Source organism: Lissotriton vulgaris, chromosome 7 (assembly GCF_964263255.1).
Source record: "Lissotriton vulgaris chromosome 7, aLisVul1.2, whole genome shotgun sequence".
NCBI classification, from domain to species: domain Eukaryota; kingdom Metazoa; phylum Chordata; class Amphibia; order Caudata; family Salamandridae; genus Lissotriton; species Lissotriton vulgaris.
Genome location: NC_141695.1, coordinates 1,476,203,509 through 1,476,225,775, shown reverse-complemented (window position 1 = coordinate 1,476,225,775; position 22,267 = coordinate 1,476,203,509). Strand labels below are relative to the sequence as shown.

General features: G+C 41.5%; 1 protein-coding gene across 1 annotated transcript; it reads right to left on the bottom strand.

Moving 5' to 3' along the window:
- Window positions 1-6,571: 6,571 nt before the first annotated feature.
- LOC147705828 (uncharacterized) lies at window positions 6,572-20,293 on the bottom strand. The gene is made up of 5 exons (XM_086928987.1): window positions 20,236-20,293; window positions 16,967-17,002; window positions 10,332-10,769; window positions 7,334-7,549; window positions 6,572-6,856 (listed from the first exon to the last, which is right to left on the bottom strand). Exons 3-5 carry the CDS (start codon window positions 10,767-10,769, stop codon window positions 6,572-6,574), a joined length of 939 nt encoding a protein of 312 aa, XP_086785113.1. The 5' UTR covers window positions 16,967-17,002; window positions 20,236-20,293.
- Window positions 20,294-22,267: the final 1,974 nt, after the last annotated feature.

Sequence of the window (22,267 nt, the reverse complement as noted above, 5' to 3'; positions counted from 1 at the left end):
GTTACGTAAGGGATGTTAGCGTTCTATTTTTTTGTTGCTGGTGATGTAATGTTTAGCGTTACGTAATTTTTAGCCAATCGCAGCTCTACGTTGTGTGACGTAGCGTTGCATTTGACGTGCGTCAACGGGGCGTTTTCTACATTGGTGTGAATGTTCGTGCGGTAAAGGTGTGTTATTCCTCCGTGGTTGTTGCTGCGTCGTTTGACTGGTAAGATGTAAATTTTTTAACATTGAGTACATGAATTTGAATGTATTAATACTTGTGTGTATATACGTATTATTAATAATGTTTTATTAGGATGTTTGAGTGTTTTATTTGTATTGCGCCTTGTGTATTATCGACTTTTGAGTTACAATATCCTTTAGTACTGTTCTAAAAGATATATGTTTGAATTATGGGAATCTTTAGAAATGTTACATAAAGCAATGTTTTTTTTTGTATGTGTTATGTCTTTGAAATTGCGTCCGTTGTTATTTCGCGCTCACTTTCCTTGTGTTTTGAATTTTTCTTGTTCTTTATGCGAATGTTGGCTCGTGTTTAAGTTGATTCTTCGGCATGCATTGACTAATCTTTGCTAGTGTCTTCCTGGTATGTAGTTTCTGTAGTTTCGTTTCGCCTGAGGTGGCACTGTGATGTTTATTTTTCCTCTGACTTGGCTTTTTCTTGTGTCATTTGTACCCGTATGTGACTTGTTTCGCCGCTATTCATTTTTTTTGTTTGTTGCTTGTTGTAGTTAAAAGTATTATGTATGCACTGTTTATGTTCTCTTTTTTGTGTGTTTTTTTTATATTTTCTACATTTCAGGGAATGAGCTGCTACGATCGACAGGTAATGACAATTTTATGTTCATATTACAAAAAAGTGCCTTTGTGAGTTCTTATACTTTTGTTTATGCATTTCCTTATTGTGATGTTAATGTAATTATTGTTTTCGGTCTTGCTTTGCTCGCACTTATTTTCTGTCTGGCTCCTCTCATTAGAGTGTGTTTTGTATTTTATCAATGGCTGCTATTTAGTTTTATTCTTTGGGATGGATTGAGTTCCGTTTTGCCGTACGTGTTTTTCGGTCGCACTTGCCTTGTGTGTAGTATTTTTCTCTTCCACGGCATCCCTTATGTCCATTTCTGCAGCAATAGCACATTATTAACATTCGGCACCCCCACACTACAATTGAGCAACATGAGATCATCACTCTTTGCCACTAGAGCCGTATTTAGAACCCCCCCAGTCTCATTTAGACATAGAACTGCAGTACTGTACAGCACCAAAGCATGCTTGTATAGCTGTAATTGTGTGTGCAACGTAAAAAAAGTTGTTCTAAAGCGTGCACTTCCGGCTGGTGGTGTGTGTGACTGTTGAAAGCGTGGATTGATGGCTGTTTGTGTGGGTGTATGCATGGTGAAAGGATGCACTGATGACTGTTGTGTGTGTACGCCTTGTGTCCATTGCTAGCTATTAATGTGTGTGCCTGTTAAAAGCGCACATGTTTGGATTGTATGTCGTTTGTCTGCTGAGTAATGCTGTAGTGGTAATGAGTGGTGCTGTGGTGGTAAGTGTTTGTGTGTGGTTGTAGTGTGATAGTGTGTTGTTGTTGAATGATGCTGTTGTGGTGGTGCAGAGTGATGTTGGTGTGTTGCTGAGTGATGTTAGTGTGGTGCTTAGTAATGCTGTTGTTGTGATGTGTTGTTCTGTGCTAGTGATGAGTGGTGCTGTGTTGGTGTTTAAGAATTACCACCACAGCATAACTCAGCACCACAACAGTTGCACTTCTCCCAACAATGGCATCACTGATGTCCACGAAAGCAACACGCAGCAATACCACTTTTTCATTCTGCACCCCCACAGTACCATTGAGCAACAACAGAGCATCACTCTGCACCACCACAGCCGTATTTAGCACACCAACAGTCTCATTCATACATACTACCGCAGTACTGATGACTGTTGTGTATGTACGCCTGGTGAAAGAGTCCATTGATAGCTGTTGGTGTGTGTGCTTCTTAAAAGCGTCCATATTTTTATTGTATGTCGTTTGTCTGCTGAGTAATGTTGTAGTGGTGGTGAGTGGTGCTGTTGTGGTAAGTGTTTGTGTGTAGTTGTAGTGTGATAGTGTGTTGTTGTTGAATGATGCTGTTGTGGTGGTGCAGAGTGATGTAGGTGTGTTGCTGAGTGCTGTTAATGTGGTGCTTAGTAATGCTGTTGTTGTGATGTGTTGTTCTGTGCTAGTGATGAGTGGTGCTGTGTTGGTGTTTAAGAATTACCACCACAGCATAACTCATCACCACAACAGTTGCACTTCTCCCAACAACGCCATCACTGATGTCCACGAATGCAACACGCAGCAATACCACTTTATCTTTCTGCACCCCCACAGTACCATTGAGCAACAACACAGCATCACCCTGCACTACCACATCCGTCTTTCGCACAACAACAGTCTCATTTATACCTACTACTGCAGTACTGATGACTGTTATGTGTGTATGTCTGGTGAAAGTGCCCATTGATAGCTGTTGTTGTGTGTGTGACTGTTAAAAGCGTACATGTTTTTATTGTATGACCTTTGTCTGCTGAGTCATGCTGTGGTGGTGATGAGTGGTGCTGTGGTGGTAAGTGTTTGTGTGGTTGTAGTGTGATAGTGTGTTGATGGTGAGTGAGGGTGAGGTGTTGAGGGTGAGGGGATGATGGTGTGAGGGTGACGGTGTGAGGGTGAGGGTGAGTGATTGTTGGCGAGGGTGAGGCTTATTGAGAATGTGAGTGGGTGTGCGAGGATGTGTGAGAGTGTGTGAGTGTGGATGTGTGTGAGGGTGGGGGTGTGTGAGCGTGTGGGCATGTGAGTGTGTGGTGCTTAGTAATGCTGTTGTTGTGATGTGTTGTTCTGTGCTAGTGATGAGTGGTGCTGTGTTGTTGTTTAATAATTACCACCACAGCATAACTCAGCACCACAACAGTTGCACTTCTCCCAACAATGGCATCACTGATGTCCACGAATGCAACATGCAGCAATACCACTTTATCTTTCTGCAGCCCCACAGTACCATTGAGCAACAACACAGCATCACTCTGCACTTCCACATCCGTATTTTGCACACCAACAGTCTCATTTATACATACTACTGCAGTACTGATGACTGTTGTGTGTGTATGCCTGGTGAAAGTGCCCATTGATAGCTGTTGTTGTGTGTGTGACTGTTAAAAGCGTACATGTTTTTATTGTATGACCTTTGTTTGCTGCAGTGGTGATGAGTGGTGCTGTGGTGGTAATTGTTTTTTTGTGTGGTTGTAGTGTGATAGTGTGTTGAGGGTGAGTGAGGGTGAGGTGTTGAGGGTGAGTGAGGGTGAGGCGTTGAGGGTGAGTGAGGTTGAGGGTGAGTCAGGGTGAGGCGTTGAGGGTGAGTGAGGGTGAGGCTCTGAGGGTGAGTGAGGCGTTGAGGGTGAGTGAGGGTGAGGCGTTGAGGGTGAGTGAGGGTGAGGTGTTGAGGGTGATTGAGGATGAGTGAGAGTGAGGGTAAGTAAGGGGTTGAGGGGGAGGTGTTGAGGGTGATTGAAGTGGTGCTGTGGTGGTAAGTGTTTGTGTGTGGTTGTAGTGTGATAGTGTGTTGAGGGTGAGTGAGTATGAGGGTGAGAGGGTGAGAGTGAGTGAGAATGAGGGGGAGGTGTTGAGGGTGAGGTGTTGAGGGTGAGTGAGGATGAGTGAGGGTGAGGAGTTGAGGGTGAGTGAGGGTGAGGGGCTGAGGGTGAGTGAGGTGTTGAGGGTGAGGTGTTGAGTGTGATTGAGGATGAGTGAGAGTGAGGGTGAGTGATGTGTTGAGGTTGACTGAGGGTGAGGTGTTGAGGGTGAGTGAGGGTGAGGTGTTGAGGCTGAGGGTGAGGGGCTGAGGGTGAGGCGTTGAGGGTGAGGCGTTGAGGGTGAGTGAGGGTGAGGTGTTGAGGGTGATTGAGGATGAGTGAGAGTGAGTGTGAGTGAGGAGTTAAGGGTTAGGTGTCGAGGGTGAGTGAAGTGTTGCTGTGGTGGTAAGTGTTTGTGTGTGGTTGTAGTGTGATAGTGTGTTGACGGTGAGTGAGGGTGAATGAGGGTGAGGTGTTGAGGGTGAGTGAGGGTGAGGTGTTGAAGTTTAGGTGTTGAGGGTGAGTGAGGGTGAGTGAGGATGAGTGAGGATGAGTGAGGGTGAGGTGTTGAGGGTGAGTGAGGTTGAGGAGTTGAGGGTGAGTGATGTTGAGGGGCTGAGGGTGAGTGAGGTGTTGAGGGTGAGGTGTTGAGGGTGATTGAGGATGAGTGAGAGTGAGGGTGAGTGATGTGTTGAGGGTGATGTGTTGAGGGTGAGTGAGGGTGAAGTGTTGAGTGTGAGTGAGAGTGAGGTGTTGAGGCTGAGGGTGAGGGGGTGAGGGTGAGTGTGGGTGAGGCGTTGAGGGTGAGTGAGGGTGAGGTGTTGAGGGTGATTGAGGATGAGTGAGAGTGAGTGTGAGTGAGGAGTTAAGGGTGAGGTGTTTAGGGTGAGTGAAGTGTTGCTGTGGTGGTAATTGTTTGTGTGTGGTTGTAGTGTGATAGTGTGTTGACGGTGAGTGAGGGTGAATGAGGGTGATGTTTTGAGGGTGAGTGAGTATGAGGGTGAGGTGTTGAGGGTGAGGTGTTGAGGGTGATTGATGATGAGTGAGAGTGAGGGTGAGTGAGGAGTTAAGGGTGAGGTGTTGAGGGTGAGTGAAGTGTTGCTGTGGTGGTAAGTGTTTGTTTGTGGTTGTAGTGTGATAGTGTGTTGACGGTGAGTGAGGGTGAATGAGGGTGAGGTGTTGAGGGTGAGTGAGTATGAGGGTGAGGTGATGATGGTGAGGTGTTGAGGGTGAGTGAGGGTGAGTGAGGATGAGTGTGGGTGAGGTGTTGAGGGTGAGGAGTTGAGGGTGAGTGAGGGTGAGGGGCTGAGGGTGAGTGAGGTGTTGAGGGTGAGGTGTTGAGAGTATTGAGGATGAGTGAGAGTGAGGGTGAGTGATGTGTTGAGGATGAGTTGTTGAGGGTGAGTGAGGGTGAGGTGTTGAGGGTGAGTGAGGGTGACGTGGTGAGGGTGAGGGGGTGAGGGTGAGTGTTGGTGAGGCGTTGAGGGTGATGTGTTGAGGGTGATTGAGGATGAGTAAGAGTGAGGGTGAATGAGGGGTTAAGGGTGAGGTGTAGAGGGTGAGTGAAGTGTTGCTGTGGTTGTAAGTGTTTGTGTGTGGTTTTAGTGTGATAGTATGTTGAGGATGAGTGAGGATGAGTGAGGGTGAGTGAGGGTGAGGTGTTGAGTGTGATTGAGGGTGAGGTGTTGAGGGTGAGTGAGGGTGAGGGGCTGAGGGTTATTGAGGAGTTGAGGCTGAGTGTGGTTGAGGTGTTCTGTGTTATTGAGGATGAGTGAGAGTGAGGGTGAGTGAGGGTTTAAGGGTGAGGTGTTGAGGGTGAGTGAAGTGGTGCTGTGGTGGTAAGTGTTTGTGTGTTGTTTTAGTGTGATAGTGTGTTGAGGGTAAGTGTGGTTGAGGGTAATTGAGGCTGATGTGTTGAGGGTGAGTGAGGGTGAAGTGTTGAGTGTGAGTGAGGATGACGGTGATTGAGGGTGAAGTGGTGAGGGTGAGGGGCTGAAGGTGAGTGAGGGGCTAAGGGTGAGTGAGGGTGAGGCGTTGAGGGTGAGTGAGGGAGAGGTGTTGAGAGTGAGGGTGAGTGAGGGTTTGAGGGTGCGGTGTTGAGGGTGAGTGAGGGTGAGTGAGGGTGAGGTGTTGATGGTGAGTGAAGGTGGGTGAGGGTGATGGTGATGTGTTGAGGGTGAGTGAGGGTGAGGTGTTGAGGGAGAGTGAGGGTGAGGTGTTGAGGGTGAGTGAGTGTAATTGAGGGTGGGTGATGAGTTGAGGGTGAGTGAGTGTGAGTGAGGGTGTGATTGGCATATGTGAGTGTTTTGCATATGTGAATTGTTATTTTAATGTAAAGTGTGTTTGTGTTTTTGTATGTTGTTGTTGTAGAATGATGCTGTTGTGGTGGTGTAGAGTGATGTTGGTGTGTTGCTGAGTGATGTTAGTGTGGTGCTTAGTAATGCTGTTTTTGTGATGTGTTGTTCTGTGTTGATGATGAGTGGTGCTGTGTTAGTGTTCAACTATTACCACCACAGCATAACTCATCCCAACAACAGTTGCACTTCTCCCAACAACCTAATTTGTGATGTCCACCAATGCAACACGCAGCAATACCACCTTATCATTCAGCCCCCCCACAGTAACATTGAGCAACAACACAGCATAACTCTGCACCAGCACAGGCGTATTTAACACTTCAACAGTCTCATTCATACATACTACTGTAGTGCGTGCAAGCTACAAAGTATGTGTATTTTGTATATGTTTTTGTAATGTGAAATGGATTGGCTGAATGTTGTATGTGGGTGTGACTATGTAGTATAAATTGAGTGTATTAGTTATAATTTCCCTTTTGTAGTGAAAAAATTACCATCGAAGTTTTAAAATTTGTATTCCACACTTTTTTATTTTTGAAAAAAACCCACAAATATTTATTGTTTAACTTTGTACAAAAATAAGATATCCTGGCAACATGCAAATTTTAGTCAGAGCATATTTCATCGTCTTTTTCTTTCAGAATCTTTATGATTTTGCCAGTACAAAAGACAACTTCAAAAGTTTGTGGCAAAAAATGGACAAGGGCATCCCCGATGTTGTCAACTTCCTCATCTAACATAAACCATTTAATTAAGATCTCGTTTTCGATGGGCATAGATTGATATTCGTCTGTGTTTGTCACTTTTATTGTGATAATACTATTTTCCTCTGTGGTGCTTTCAACGCCATAAATTTGAATGTCCATCTTTTCCTCTGGTGGGGCTGTTACCTGTTGAGAGAAAACAAAAGCAACAATTAGTTTTTAAATTTGTATACTTTATGTTTTGTGTAAGGCCTATAGTGGGTGAAAGGGACAGAGTGGTTGAAAGGGACACATTGGGTGAAATGGACTGAGTAGGTGAAAGGGTCCCAGTTGTTGATAGGGTTTGAGTGGGTGATAGGTCCAGAGTGGGTGATAGGTCTAGAGTGGGTGATAAGTCTAGAGTGGGTGATAAGTCTAGAGTGGGTGATAAGTCTAGAGTGGGTGATAGGCCTAGAGTGTGTGAAAGGGCCCGAGTGGGTGAAAGGTCCCGAGTGGGTGAAAGGTCCCGAGTGGGTGAAAGGTCCCGAGTGGGTGAAAGGTCCCGAGTGGGTGAAAGGTCCCGAGTGGGTAAAAGGTCCAGAGTGGGTGCAAGGGCCAGAGTGGGTGAAAGGGCAAGACTGGCTGAAAGAGATAATTCCAAAAGGTTTTGTTTGTTGTGCTTACCTCCATTTTGCTATGGCGCGTTGTATTCAATATTTTTTGGCAATTGAATTCATGTACAGTGACGTGAGTCAGGGTGACATATTTTCCAAGATGTATTTGAAATAGTGATGCTTCTCTCCACAGTGTCACTTTTATATCATCAGTTGCATCTTTTATTGTAATCGATTTGAGTGGGGTATCTTGCCCATTGATAAACACAGTCTTTGCGTCCTCTTCCTACACAAAAAGTAAGCATTCTATTAAATAGTGACTGTAAAAACACATATTACTAGTGCATTGTATGAAAGGCAATATAATGTATCATATTTCACGACCCAAATGAACATCCTTTCTAAAAGATTGAATTGTTTATTGCAAAAAATGGCTTTGTAGAGAGTACTTGTGTTTGTAGTATACACCAAAGCACTGCCATCTTATAGTTTTCAAAACTCGTACTTCCTACATAGTGTGAAGAGTGTATAATTCTATTTTTTTTGAGTTAGTTATTGAAGTTTCTAAAGGTGTAATGTGTGTGTAAGTCAACTATGCATTTTTTAAGTAGACATGATGACATGAGTGAGGGTGAGGGTGAGTTATTGAGTGTGAGGTGTTGAGTGTGAGTGAGGGTGAGGAGTTGATGGGGAGTGAGGGTGAGTGAGGATGAGGTGTTACGTGAGGGTGAGGGTGAATGTAAGTGAGGGTGAGTGAGGGTGAGGGTGAGTGAGGGTGAGAGGGTGAGGGTGAGAGATTGAAGGTGAGTGAGGGTGAGAAGTTGAGGGTGAGTAAGGATGAGGGTGAGTGTGAGTGAGGCTGAGTGAGGGTGATTTAGGGTGAGGGGTTGAGCGTGAGTGAGAGTGAGTGAGTGTTGAGGGTGAGAGATTGAGGGTGATTGAGGTTGAGAAGTTGAGGGTGAGTAAGGATGAGGGTGAGTGTGGGTGAGTGAGGGTGAGTGATTGAGTGAGGGTGAGGTGTTGAGGGTGAGTGAGGGTGAGGGTGAGTGAGGGTGAGGGTGAGGCTGAGGTGTTGAGTGAGAGTGAGGGTGACTGAGGAGTTGAGGGAGAAGGGTTGAGTTTTTGAGGGGGAGGTGTTGATGGCTAGTGAGGGTGAGTGAGGGTGAGGCGTTGAGTGTGATTGAGGGTGAGTGAGATTGAGGGTGAGTGAGGCGTTGAGGGTGAAGTGTTGAGGGTGAGGTGTTGAGGGTGAGTCAGGGTGAGGTGTTGAGGGTGAGTGAGGGTGACTAAGGGTGAGGCATTGAGGTAAACACAGTGTTTGCGTTCTCTTCCTAAACAAAAAGTAAGCATTGTATAAAATAGTGACTGTAAAAACACATATTACTAGTGCGTTGTATGAATGGCCATATAATGTATTATATTTAGCGACCCAAATGAACATCCTTTCTAAAAGATAGCAATATTTATTGCTAAAAATGGCTTTGTAGAGAGTACTTGTATTTGTAGTATACAGCAAAGCGCTGGCATATTATAGTTTTCAAAACTCGTACTTTCTACATAGAGTGAAAGAGTGTATAATGCTATGTTTTTTGAGCTTGTTAATGAAGTTACTAAAGGTGTAATGTGTGTGTAAGCCAACTATGCATTTTTTTAGTAGACATGATGACATGAGTGAGGGTGAGGGTGAGTGATTGAGGGTGAGGGGTTGAGGGTGAGGGGTTGAGGGTGAGTGAGGGTGAGTGAGGATGAGGTGTTACGTGAGGGTGAGTGTGAGTGAGGCTGAGTGAGGGTGAGTTAGGGTGAGGGGTTGAGGGTGAGTGAGAGTGAGTGAGGGTTGAGGGTGAGAGATTGAGGGTGAGAAGTTGAGGGTGAGTAAGGATGAGTGTGAGTGTGGGTGAGTGAGGGTGAGTGATTGAGTGAGGGTGAGGTGTTGAGGGTGAGGGTGAGGCTGAGGTGTTGAGGTGTTGAGTGAGAGTGAGGGTGACTGAGGAGTTGAGGGAGAAGGGTTGAGTTTTTGAGGGGGAGGTGTTGAGGGCTAGTGAGGGTGAGTGAGGGTGAGTGAGTGGGAGGTGTTGAGGGTGATTGAGGGTGAGTGAGATTGAGGGTGAGTGAGGGATTAAGGGTGAATTGTTGAGGGTGAGGTGTTGAGGGTGAGTGAGGGTGAGGTGTTGAGGGTGAGTGAGGGTGAGAAGTTGAGGGTGAGTAAGGATGAGGGTGAGTGAGGGTGAGTGATTGAGGGTGAGGGGTTGAGGGTGAGTGAGGGTGAGGCTGAGGTGTTGAGGTGTTGAGTGAGAGTGAGGGTGAGTGAGGAGTTGAGGGAGAAGGGTAGAGTTTTTGAGTGGGAGGTGTTGAGGGCTAGTGAGGGTGAGTGAGGGGGAGGTGTTGAGGGTGATTGAGGGTGAGTGAGATTGAGGGTGAGTGAGGCATTAAGGGTGAATTGTTGAGGGTGAGGTGTTGAGGGAGAGTGAGGGTGAGGTGTTGAGGGTGAGTGAGGGTGACTGAGGGTGAGGCATTGATGTAAAGACAGTCTTTGCGTCCTTTTCGTAAACCAAAAAAGAACCATTCTATAAAATAGTGACAGTAAAAACACATAGTACTAGTGCGTTGTATGAATGGCAATATAATGTATTATATTTCACGACCCAAATGAACATCCTTTCTAACAGATTGCATTATTTATTGAAAAAAATGGCTTTGTGGAGAGTACTTGAATTTGTAGTATACCCCAAAGCACTGGCCTATTATATTTTCCAAAACTCTTACTTTCTACATAGTGTGAAAGAGTGTATAATGCAACCTTTTTTGAGCTTGTTAGTGAAGTTACTAAATGTGTAATTTGTGTGTAAGCCAACTATGCATTTTTTTAGTAGACATGATGACATGTTTGCGTTCATACTTCCGGCACATATTGTCCCTGAAACAGTCCTAAGACTATTTAGACTTGCAATTAAAAAAAATAAAAAATACATAAGATATGTCATTTACAATACTAATAAGTCCAACTTTTCAAATGCGAGACAATGGTTTTTTTTTAGTTGACATGATGACATGTTTGTGTTCATACTTACGGCAATTATTGTCCCTGAAACGGTCATCAGACTTTTTAGACTTGCCCGTTTTATTTCCTTGATGGGAGAAGCCGATGGTGCAGGCGGATGCAAAATGTTGTTTGCTTGTTGGATCAGGCCCTCCTCAATTGTCATAGCGGGAAATTTGGTTACTTTAGTTTGCTTTGTAATTAAAATTGTTTTGTTTTTGATAATAAAGTTTCGTATCAGTAGTCCACAGTTAGTTTTAGTTTGCTCATATAAATTTTCTTGATAACAAGTACATTTTATGGTTCCAGTTTTATCTGCTAAAGCCAAATGGAATAAAATTTTCTGCTCTTGTTTAGCATTTTTGTAAGTAGTTTTCCCTGAGCAGTTGATGACATTAACTCTTATGGGTTTCTGGTATGGTTTGTTGTCATCTGTATTAATGTTCATGATTTCTTCAATAGACATCATCTGAAATAGAAAATGTGATATAACATGTTAAATACAAACCCATATTGCTTTATGATCACTGTAATAGCATTCTAAAGTACCATAGTTGTGTAGTTGGTCATTTGTATATATATGATCTAAAATGGATTGGTAGTTAGTTGTGTAACTGTTAATGAGTTGTTGACATTGTAATTTTGTTTCAAAGAATCCAAGTAATTGCTTGCTGTTTGCATTTTGTTGATACATCCACATTGAAATCCCCTATAATAATCAATTTGTGTGTGGGGTAAAAATCCGTAATATTTGTGATGAAATCAAAAAGAGAAGTTATACTTTTTTGGGGTGGTTTGTATAAAATAATAATAAGGTAATCTGTGTTATCAATCTGTAGAGTAAAATGTAAAATGTCTATCCCTTCAAGTGTCTCATAAATAGGCAATATAAATAAATCTTTTTTGTAGTACATAATCATTCCATGGTTTGTGTTGTATGTATGAAATTTATCAAATATAATGTGATGGTATTGTTCTATCGTGAAATCATTAGCTGTAGCATTTCTTGTAGTGTTGATCTCAGTTAAGCAAATAATGTCTGCTTCTAATATATTCCTATCCGCTACCATAGATGGAAAATTTTTCTGTAGTGATCTTATATTGTGTGCAATGATATTGAAATGTGCACTGTATGTATGTAACTGTGGGATATGTATTTCAAGTGGCATTTCTGTCCTTAATCTGTGCATTTCCTCATTAACTTGTGGATGTACTAAAATTTTACCTTCATCAAAATTGTGTACATATACATTTTGTATTGATTTTGCCCTGCTAATAGCAACATAATGCAAATGATGAATCTTGCTGTTATTAAAGTGTATATAAAGTGGTTCGAGAGTTGCACCTTGTGTGCGATGTATAGTGCGTGCTGATGCTTGGCGTAAAGGAAATTGCTTCCGTATAATGGTAATAAATTTTTTAGTGTATTGAAAATGTCTAGCTATAGCATGTATTGGTGTCCATGTATTTTGTATTTGTGAATGAAATAAGTGTTTATATTGTTGTCTGGTTGTTTGTCCTATAGTGGGATTGTCAAATAACAACCAAACAATAATAGGTGTATTGTTAATCAATTCAACTAATTGTACAACACCAGTTGCGCCATTTGTTAAACCATCATTGACATCCACATTGCAACTTAAATCATAACGAAGTTGTAAGGCAATGTGTAATGTATGTGAAAGGCCCATTGTTTTCTGTGGATCTTTGGGCAGTTGCTTAAGAATAGTTTTTTTCACATTTTCAGACAAATCAGAACTGACGGTATCGCTTGCTACTGTTATGTAGACTGGATAATCTTTGCAATGTTTTTCTAAAACCTTTTGGTTAATTTCATTAACTTCTAGATTAGTTGACATGATATATGGAATTGTTTCTAATAAACTCTCATCAGGTTGTATTTCCCTTTGCTTAATTTGTGAAATATCTTCTTCAGTATGCTTGCCTTCTCTCAATCGGTTTAGTAATTGAGCAAATTGTAGATCTTCTTTTTGGCGCATAATTTTTGTTAATTCAAAAATTTTAAAATGTTCTTTCCATAAGTTAGCACTTAAAGGACCATACATTTGTGTAGAATCCTGAAAAATGTATCTGTCAAATACAGGTTTTAATTGGTAAAAGTCACCAATGGCTAAAATAGAAATTCCTCCGAATGGTTCATTAGATGATTTAATTTCTTGAAGCCTGTTATGTATAAAATTCAACATATAGTGTCCTACCATTGAAATTTCATCAATAATAACAACTCTAACATGCATCATTTCCATTTGTAGAGCAGTTCTATGTTCATGACTCAGTTGTTTATAAGTCAAACTTTGCGACACAGGTATTTTGAAAGTGCTATGCAGTGTTTTGCCATTAATATTATGGGCAGCCTTTCCTGTTGGAGCAGTAAGTAAGATATAAACATTATCAGGATTTTCACCGGCCTTAGTGTTATAGTAGCGTAGTAAAGTTTGATATAGTGCAGATATTACAAAACTTTTCCCAACACCAGCCCCTCCAATGCAAAAAGTATAGCATGGAGTGCTTGTAGTTTTAAACCAATGCAAGTGATGGTAAACAAATTTAAGTTGTTCTTCCGTTAAGTTTTGCATAAGTTGTTGGTATTTTTCATTGGGTAAAATAACGTTAGTTGAGCTTTGTTCTTCAGTTGTAGTTCTAATTCCTAAATCTAGAGCCAAATCATATCTATTATTATTTTCTGGATTTTGGTCTTCTGTCTGTATATTAACAGTTGGTGATAGAGGAGGTGAAATTACATTTTCATGACACTGTTCATGAATAATGTTTGTAACTTCGCCATGCTGTTCGTTATAGATTTTTAGTTGTGTGTCAACAAATGTTTTAACTTCCAGATACCTATCATAGTAAGTTTCCTTGTTGATTAGTATTTTTTCTTCTTCCCTCCATGGATAGTGCAACATTAATATTTCTCTATAATACTCTTCTGGTTCATTATTTTTGCTAAATCTGCAAAAGCGTATTATTTTCCCTTGTCTGCGCTTATTTAAAGCATAATCATAATTCTGTTTCTGTTGTTCTTTATTTCCGTCACTACATTCTATTTCTAATTCTTCCTCATCTGAGCTGTAAAAGTTTTGTTCTGCAAGTAAATCTTCGCAATCATTTATTTCTTTCCCATGTGTTTTTTTCTTCACATAGTTGAAATTAGCCGCATAGTCTGCTAACGTGCACATCTCTAATGATTGTGGCAGTTTGCAGTACTTAATAATAATATTTTCACATTGAATGTCAGTTGAATTTTCAGGCAAGTTATTAATAGTTTCGATATCACGCATTAAATAAGTTCTTTTCTCTGGACGGCTAGTATTAATAAATACAAATGATCGTGAGCTTTTCCGTAATGGTATTTGAAGAATTAGATATGCTGGTTCTTGAGCACTAATTTCTGTGCAGTTGAGGAATTTGTTTCCTATGTGTTTAAGTTGATCTTTGATATTACTATTGCTTGTTACCTCTTTAGCAGCTTGCGCTAGAAGTTTGCTAATTCCTCTTTGCGATTTACTGATATATGAGATAATATAGACTGCACAAGCATAAGGGTCCAGTATAAACTGCAAGTCTATGTTTGCTCGCCAAGCTTCTAAAAGAGTACTATTGTAGTTATTGATGAAGCATTCGCCTGGTGTTCTTTTAAAAAAAATAGTTGTTTTTTGTAAGCTAGTTTGTATTGAAGTAATATATTCTTTATCATCCATTTTAATGAAGTCTAAAAATTCCTCAAAAGAAAGTGTATTAAAAGTAGTATTATTCATAGCTTCATGTATTATTTTCATATTATCTTGCCATTGCTTATTTGTCTCCTCAAGTGTTAATGGCTCTAATATGAGCGTTCTTGACATTGGATATTTTGGATATTGATATTTGCATGTCCGTTGCTGTTTACGTCTGCAATTTTTGGTGTGACCATGCCTTTGTAGATTTATTAACAGTTGTAAAACAGGGTTCTCAGACTTATGACAAGTGATATATTTGTCAATAAAGCTATTGACTTCTTCCACTGGTGAAACACCATACAATGGTGCTTTGTTTACCCAGAGTAATGCATGTATATGTGGAGAACCTCTTTGTTGGAATTCGACTCTGTAAAAGTAGTCTACTATTTCCCCAATTGGATTAGTGCCATTCAGCAAAACACAATTAAAGAATTTCCTAACTTGATAGTCAAACTGTCTTGCACATGTTATTGGATCTTCTTGTATTAATTTACTTTTAGTTTCCCAAGACATGTTTAAGAATTCTTCCTCTGTACATTCCTTTAAGTTTCTAACTCTCAATAGTATATTTATTAAATGGTGCCATTTTGTTTCAGCAGCAGATAAAGTCAAAAAGAAAGTGGGTATGCCAAGTTGCCTTATTGCAAAAATATCTTTTTTGCAACCTTCCCAATATGGAGGTGAACTGCGTATAGTTTTTAATACTTTGTAACCCTCATTAAACTGTAAAACATTGGCAATATTACATTTAATGTCTTTAGCAGTTATTTTATTTCCATCTGTAAAATGTTTTCTGATGGAAATGTTGATTTTACCATGGATCTGCTTAATATGTAATTTCTTCAGTTTAAAAAACACATTAGTAATAGATTTAGCGACTCTTCTATCATAACTCCTTAACTCTGCTTGGCAAATAGTACTATAATGTACCGGTATGTGTCTTTCCTTATTGTTAGGCCTTCGTTCACCACACAAAATAGTAGGGAAAGCCAAAAACTCTGAATCTTTATCCTCATATAAACCTCTTGGCGTGTTATGTTCAGCTGGAGCGAAACTTAACACATTCAGCGAATTACTAGTAATAGTTTCATTTGTTAACATAGTATCCAAATTCCCAGCTTCTATGTTGTCAGAACTATCAGATGAATTGTTTGTCTCAGAAGTCTCATTGTGAGATTCTATTTCTGGAGGTATATACTCCCAGTCAGGGTTAATCGTAACACCATATTCATTAAACATTGTACTATTTTTAGCTAGCCATGTAGCTGCCTTTTTTACTGTATTTGGTCTAATATTCTCATAATGTGTATATGATTTATAGATTAATTTCCTTTTTAATTTCACTGGGATTGTCATGGCGTCATTAATTTGCCTTGGTAAAATTGTAATAGTTGTCATAACATCTGCAGGTACATTAACTACTGCACCTGATAATGATTTTTGAAAACCGCGTGGCAGACTCCGAATTTGTAAGAATGGTATCCTAGGTGAAACTAATCTTTCTTCTAAATCATATAATTCTAATTCAACTGGTACATTTGGGAACCCCATGCCATTTACAATAGAACATGGTGGTATTTTGTTTTTGCGAATGTAATAATAGCAAGTCTTACAAATAAAATTGGTTTTCTTGTTACTAATGTTACACTTGTTGAAAATTTCGGATTGGCTAACACTGCGTATATTTAGCAACGTTTGTTTATGCCACAGTTGATTGCAAAGAGTACAAATGTACTCTGGCCCATGCAATATTTCCCGGTGGAATTTGCGAATGATTGTATGGATTTGTTTACCTCGTTTCTGTCTTTGGCCCTGCGTGAATATGGGTATGTTATTATCAGTAGCACTTAGTTGACTGTTGGTAATGTCTTCTTCAGCTGTATTAACTTTTTTTCTTTGTACAACTTTAGTTGGACATGTACTTGAATCCCTTTTTCTTTTCCGAGACTGTTTATTTGTTCCCTGTATAGCTTTACTATTACCTGGTAATTGTGCTAAATGATTAGTATTGCTATTCCCTCCCTTACTTTTATTCAGTAAATCAACAGAAGACATTGTTGTTGATGTTATAGTCTGATTAGGAGTACATTCAGTAGTATGTACCCAAATTTTTCTTTCTTGCGGTAGGTGACTATTTTTTTTGTGCACAGTAAGTGCTTTTGTAAAGGATTTCCTTTTAATGACTTTTATATCTATTGGTGTTAATTCAAATTGGACACATTGCTCAGCCTGATGTGTAAAGTTATATGCTAGTTTCATAACATATTGAATTAGCCCTTCAAAAGAATTAAATGCAATTGTAACACATGTTCCGTTTGAATGAGGCATGCCTTCATGGTCCCTACTATGTGAATCAAATACAAAGTATGATTGCATATGTTTGAAAATAGCTATTACATAAACATTCATACAAAGTAGAAAACCACAGTGCTTATTAATAGTAACATTTAATGCTGTGCTAATATCTGGGTAGGCTTTATCAAAACGTTTAAGGACATCACCGTAGTAAGCATTCCGTAGCAAAAGTGAATATATCTCTTGATTGTGGTCTATATACCTTGGCAGGTCATCTGGATGCATAAGTGTTTCTTTGTTAATAGAATGCATTTGTAGATATAAAGCGTCCCCACGGTCCATTATATAATGCAGATCATTAGAGTTCCAAGTAGTTACTGGCTTGCATAAATTGTGCAAGACAGCAAAAGCACTATTTGGTAAGCATTGCTTACCTTGTGATTTGCTATTAAATTTGCTATTCCCTTGATGGTAACTTGCTTTCAAGCATCTCTGCATCTTATAAGTTATACTGAAATGTTTTTATCAACAAATGTAAATTAAGAAGGTTTGTGAAGTAACAAATTTTTTGGGGGACTGTAAGGTATGAACTTTTTACAATTTTTAAACTAAGTGGCAAAGTAGTATTTACCTTAACTTCTGTTTCTTTTGTTGTTGTTTTAATAATCTGAAAGGAGAAAAAAAACATAATGGTTAGAATATATCTTTTCGAATTTTTCCCGTAAAGGCCACATTAGCATGTAAATAGTCTTTTAAAGACCTGTTAAGAGCTCTAGTGCTGCTGTGAGTGTATGCGCCACGGCTGGCACACAGGCAGGGTGAGATGATAGAGGGAGAGAGAGGGAGTGGGAGGAAAAGGGGGACAGAGAGAGAGTGAGTGAGTGCGTGAAAAGTTAATACTGAGAGACGTAAAAAAAGGTGTGTGTGTGTTATCTTGTAACTTGGACTGGTTAATGTGTTGCATTGAATCTGAGAATGAATGCGGTGTGCGTGTAATATTGAAAGTGTACCCAGTTAGTGTGCAAGTAATGTACAAAGACAGAAAGGGAGTGAAGGGGAGGGAAATGGCGAGGGAGTAAAAGGGAGGGAGAGTGAGGGAGATGGAGAGTGAGGGAGAGGGAGGGAAAGTGAGGGAAAGGAAGGAAAATGGAGTGAGAGGAAGGGAAAGGGAGTGAGAGGGAGAGTGATAGGAAGGGAGACGGGGATGGAGGGAGGGAGAGAGAGGGGGAGGGAGACAGAGGGAGTAACAAAGTTAGAGTGAGAAAGAGGAAGGCAGGAGAGAGGGAGGGGGAGCTAGAGAGGGAGAGAGAGGGTGAGTGTGGGTGAGGGGTTGAGGGTGAGTGAGGGTGAAATGTTGAGGGTGTGAGGGTGAGGGTGAGGTGTTGAGTGTTAGTGAGGTGAGGTGTTGAGGGTGAGGGTGAGTGAGGGGGAGGGGTTGAGGGTGAGTGAGGGTGAGTGGTATTGAGGGTGAGTGAGGGTGAGGGGTTGAGGGTGAGGGATTGAGGGTGAATGAGGGTGAGGGTGATTGAGGGCGAGGGGTTGGGTGGGGGGGGGGTGAGGGTGGGTGAGGGTGAGTGAGGGTGAGGCGTCGAGGGTGAGTGAAGAGTTGAGGGTGAGGGGTTGAGGGTGAGGGGTTGAGGGTGAATGAGGATAAGTGAGGGTGAGTGAGGGTGAGTGAGGATGAGGTGTTGAGGGTGGGTGAGGGTGGGTGAGGGTGAGTGAGGGTGAGTGAGGGTGAGTGAGGGTGAGTGAGGGTGAGTGAGGTGTTGAGGGTGAATGAGGGTGAGAGTTTGAGGGTGAGTGAGGGTGACGGTTTGAGGGTGAGTGAGGGTGAGTGAGGATGAGGTGTTGAGGGTGAGTGAGCATGAGGGTGAGTGAGCATGAGGGTGAGTGAGGATGAGTGTGAGTGAGTGTGAGTGAGGGTGAGGGGTTGAGGGTGAGTGAGGGTAGGTTAGGCTTAGAGATTGAGGGTGAGTGAGGGTGAGAAGTTGAGGGTGAGTAAGGATGAGGGTGAGTGTGGGTGAGTGAGAATGAGGTGTTGAGGGTGAGTGAGGTGTTGAGGGTGAGTGAGGGTGAGGGTGAGGCTGAGGTGTTGAAGTGTTGAGTGAGAGTGAGGGTGAGCTATAGGGAGGGAGAGAGAGCTATAGAGAGGTAGGGAGACCGAGAGAGAAAGAGAGCGAGAAAATTATGTGTATGCCGGGAGGGCTCAGTGCACGAAGCCTTCGGCTGCAGGGTCCTGTGATTAACCTCATGGTCAGTTTTATGTTGTTGCTGTAGCCCCGACCCTTAACCACTGACCCTGCCCCCACCGATGCGGTCCTTGGACACAAAGTAAACAGTAAATTTTGCCCCTGAGAGAAAGATTGTGAGTAGCCATGTAATAGAGGGTGTGTGTGAAAGTCCACTTGTTCGTGGAATGTGTGTATGAAAATTTTGTTGTGGTGTGGCGAAGTGTTGCGAACGGTTTATGGCTGTACTATTCCCCCTAATGTTACAATGTGCCTGTGAATAGTGTAGTAAGTGTAAAGTGAAGTGTTTATTTTTGTAGGCAGCAAATCCTGGCTAATGTGTTATTGGATGTGTGTTTGTGAAAAGGTAATACTAGTAGTTGTACGAGCGGCTGTTTTCGTGTGTCAGCTAGTAACTTGGATTACTTACTGTGTGCCAGTAAAGCTGCGAATGAATGCATTCTGCGTGAATGTTGTGAAGTGTAGCCTGTTTGCGTGCAAATAAATGTGCAATTTGAAGTTGTGCCTGAAAGTTTGGTGCTGTAGTGGCGAAGTGCTATGATCTTAGATTGCGTTGGAGTCGCACGTGCTGTATAAGGGTGGCAGTCAGTGTTTTGCCTAATGTGACAGGCTGTGTGTGATTAGTGTAAGATGCAGCTCTGTTCACTCTTGAGTCCGATCATCCTGTTTACTGTCTTGCTGTGAAGCTGTCAATGAAAGCGTAATGAGTGTTCTAATGTGGTCGCACTCAATTCGGCGTGCGTGTGATATAGTATGTGTTCTTAACAGTGTGTGCGTGAAAAGTTAATACTAATAGATGTAAAAAAAGGGTGTGTATGTGTCATCTTGTAACTTGCACTGGTTACTGTGTTACATTTAATCTGAGAATGCAAGCGGTATGCGTGTAATATTGAAAGATAATCTGACAAGGTGTGTGTGAGTAGTGTAAGCTGCAGCTCTGTTCACTGTTCAGTCCGATCATCCTGTTTACTGTATTGCTGTGAAGCTGTGACTAAAATCGTAAGGAGTGTTCTGTTGTGGTTGCACTCAATTCGCCGTGCGTGTTATATAGTATGTGTTCTTAACCGTGTGTGCGTGAAAAGGTAATAGTAACCGACGTAAAAAGAAGGTGTGTGTGTCATGTTGTAATTAGGAGTAGTTACTGTGTTGCATTAAATATGAGAATGAATGCGGTTTGCGTGTAATATTGAAAGTGTACCCAGTTAGTGTGCAAGTAATGTATGTAGTTGAAATTGTGAAGGAAATGTTCCTGGGAGTGTGGCGAAGTGTTATGATATGAGATTGCGGCCGAATGTTCCGAAAGTAGTTCGCATGGTGTAACGGGGATGTTTGTTCCTATGCATGTGAATGTGATAATGTGTGTGCGCTTTTGTGTGTTAGGTGCAAGGTGAAGCTGTGGGTACTGTTGCTCTTGTTGATAGTGTCAAGTAACTTGAAGTTTTGCTTGCAATAAATATGTCGTGATTGTAATTTAGTAAGTCTTTTTAGTTGTGTGTGCGTGAAAAGGTAACACAAGGAGATGTACGAGAGGGTGTGTGTCAAACTTATGTTGTGCCTTGAATTATTGGAAGAAATGTTCTGTGTGGCGAGTCGGAGTGTTAGGAACGGAAGTAAAAATTGTGTAGAAGAGTGAACAGTTGGCTGTACTTACATGATATATGTTGGTGCGCAGTTTCTTTCCCCCTATCAAGGAAATGTTGAAAGCGTACGAATAACCTACAAGATATAACGATAAAAAAAACCAATATGTATCGGTTGGTTTAAACAAAGGTATGACCTGTTTGAGAAATTACGTAGTCCTTTGCTAAGTATTACCATAGAAAATGTAGATTTGCAAACAAACATGTCGCACAATAATTTAACACAGGTGCAATGTTGATATAGTAACCGTTCTAATAAACGCAAGTAAATTTATCAATACTGTCCCTTAGATGTATAGAAATAAAACTTCCATGCACTTACGTTCTAAGATTGAATGGCGTAATTTTTCAGTGGCTGTTGGTCGATAGCAGCAAGTACAGCGCCGTTCTGTAAGTCGAAGTTCTGTCCTCGCAGGTAAAAAGAGAGTATGACTTAAAGTGACCCGTCCCTCTGCTTAAATAGGGGGTAACGATGCAAGAATCTTTTTTTTTTTTTGGTTTAAGAAAGGATCAAAGCTTTTAGTCCTTCCCTTGCCCCAAGGAAAAGTCACACTAGCTGATGTGCGCGACTTGGAAGTGTGAATGTTTGAATGTGTATGCAGATGGAGTTTCGACATTGGCGCGACAGTAGACTTCCCTGGGCAACTCCCTTAAGCGCACATAAGAGTTTGCTCGGAACTGACAAAGCAAAGGGCCTTTTTTTTTTTTTTTACGTTAGTGTAATTGGACTTCAACTGTCTGCTCGAAGTTACACTTAAAAATGGCATATATAAAGCATCCAAAGTATACAAAGTTTCACTTTTAAACATACAACTCTTGTAATATACTGGCTCAAAGTTGTGGCGTTTATGTTTAGTATGAAAATACTGAACATTGCTGCGGATGCGTCCATTAATGTGTGTGTGGCAACGTGAAAATACAGTGGGTGAATGAGAAAGATGGTCGATGATTTTGTTTGGCAAAACAGAAATGTAAAGACAGGTGTGGCGAAATGTTATGAGCTGATACATGGTGCTGAATGGGTCAGAGGCCGGATGCAATATTTGCCATAAAAGTTGTGTTCTTGGTTTTATTATGAAAATCGTGAACATTGCTGCGTAAGTGGCCCTTAAATGTGTCTGTGGGTAGTTTTAAATGCTAGGATAATTTTGGCTGTGTGTGTACGTGTTGTAAATACAGAATTTCGCTGCGGGTGCGTCCCTTAATGTAAGTCTTGTAATATACAGGCTCAAAGTTGTGGCGTTTATGTTTAGTATGAAAATACAGAACATTGCTGCAGATGCCTCCATTAATGTGTGAGTGTCACCGTTGAAATACAGTGGGAGAATGAGAAAGATGGTCGATGATTTTGTTTGCCAATACATAAATGTAGAGACAGGTGTGGCGAAATGTTATGAGCTGATGTATGTTGCTGAATGGGTCAGAGGCTGGATACAATATTTGCCATCAAAGTTGTGTTGTTAATTTTAATATGAAATTCGTGAGCATTGCTGAGGATGCGGCCCTTGAATGTGTCTGTGGGTAATTTTAAATGCTAGGATTGATGTTGGTGTGTGTGTACGGCATGGTATGTAAACTATAGGAGTTTTGTTAAAAAAACATAACGTTTCCAGACGCCATTTTCTCCTTTACTGTAATTCGACTTGAACTGTCTACTCAAAGTTACCCTTAAAAATGGCATGAGGGGTTGAGGGTGAGGGTGAGTGAGGGTGAGGCTGAGGTGTTGAGTGTGAGTGAAAGTAAGAGTGAGGGTGAGTGAGGGGTTGAGTGTTAGTGAGGGTGAGGTATTGAGGGTGAGTGAGGGGAAGGGTGATTGAGGGATTGAGAGTTAGTGAGGGTGAGGGGTTGAGGGTTAGTGATGGTGAGGTGTTGAGGGTGAGTGAGGGTGAGGGGGAGGGGGAGGGGTTGAGGATAAGTGAGGTGTTTAGGGTGAAGTGTTGAGGGTGTGGGTGAGGGGTTGAGGGTGAGGGAGGGTGAGTGAGGGTGAATGGTTGAGGGTGAGTGGTTGAGGGTGAGGGGTTGAGGCTGATGTTTTGAGGGTGA

What these genes read in the sequence shown, in the direction of transcription:
- LOC147705828 (XM_086928987.1), bottom strand. Translation starts at nt 10,769, where the DNA reads ATGATGTCTATTGAAGAAATCATGAACATTAATACAGATGACAACAAA. An exon ending in TTTCAGGGACAATAATTGCC is followed by an intron (nt 7,550 to 10,331) that starts GTAAGTATGAAC and finishes CTTTTTGTGTAG; the next exon opens with GAAGAGGACGCAAAGACTGT. An exon ending in CGCGCCATAGCAAAATGGAG is followed by an intron (nt 6,857 to 7,333) that starts GTAAGCACAACA and finishes TTCTCTCAACAG; the next exon opens with GTAACAGCCCCACCAGAGGA.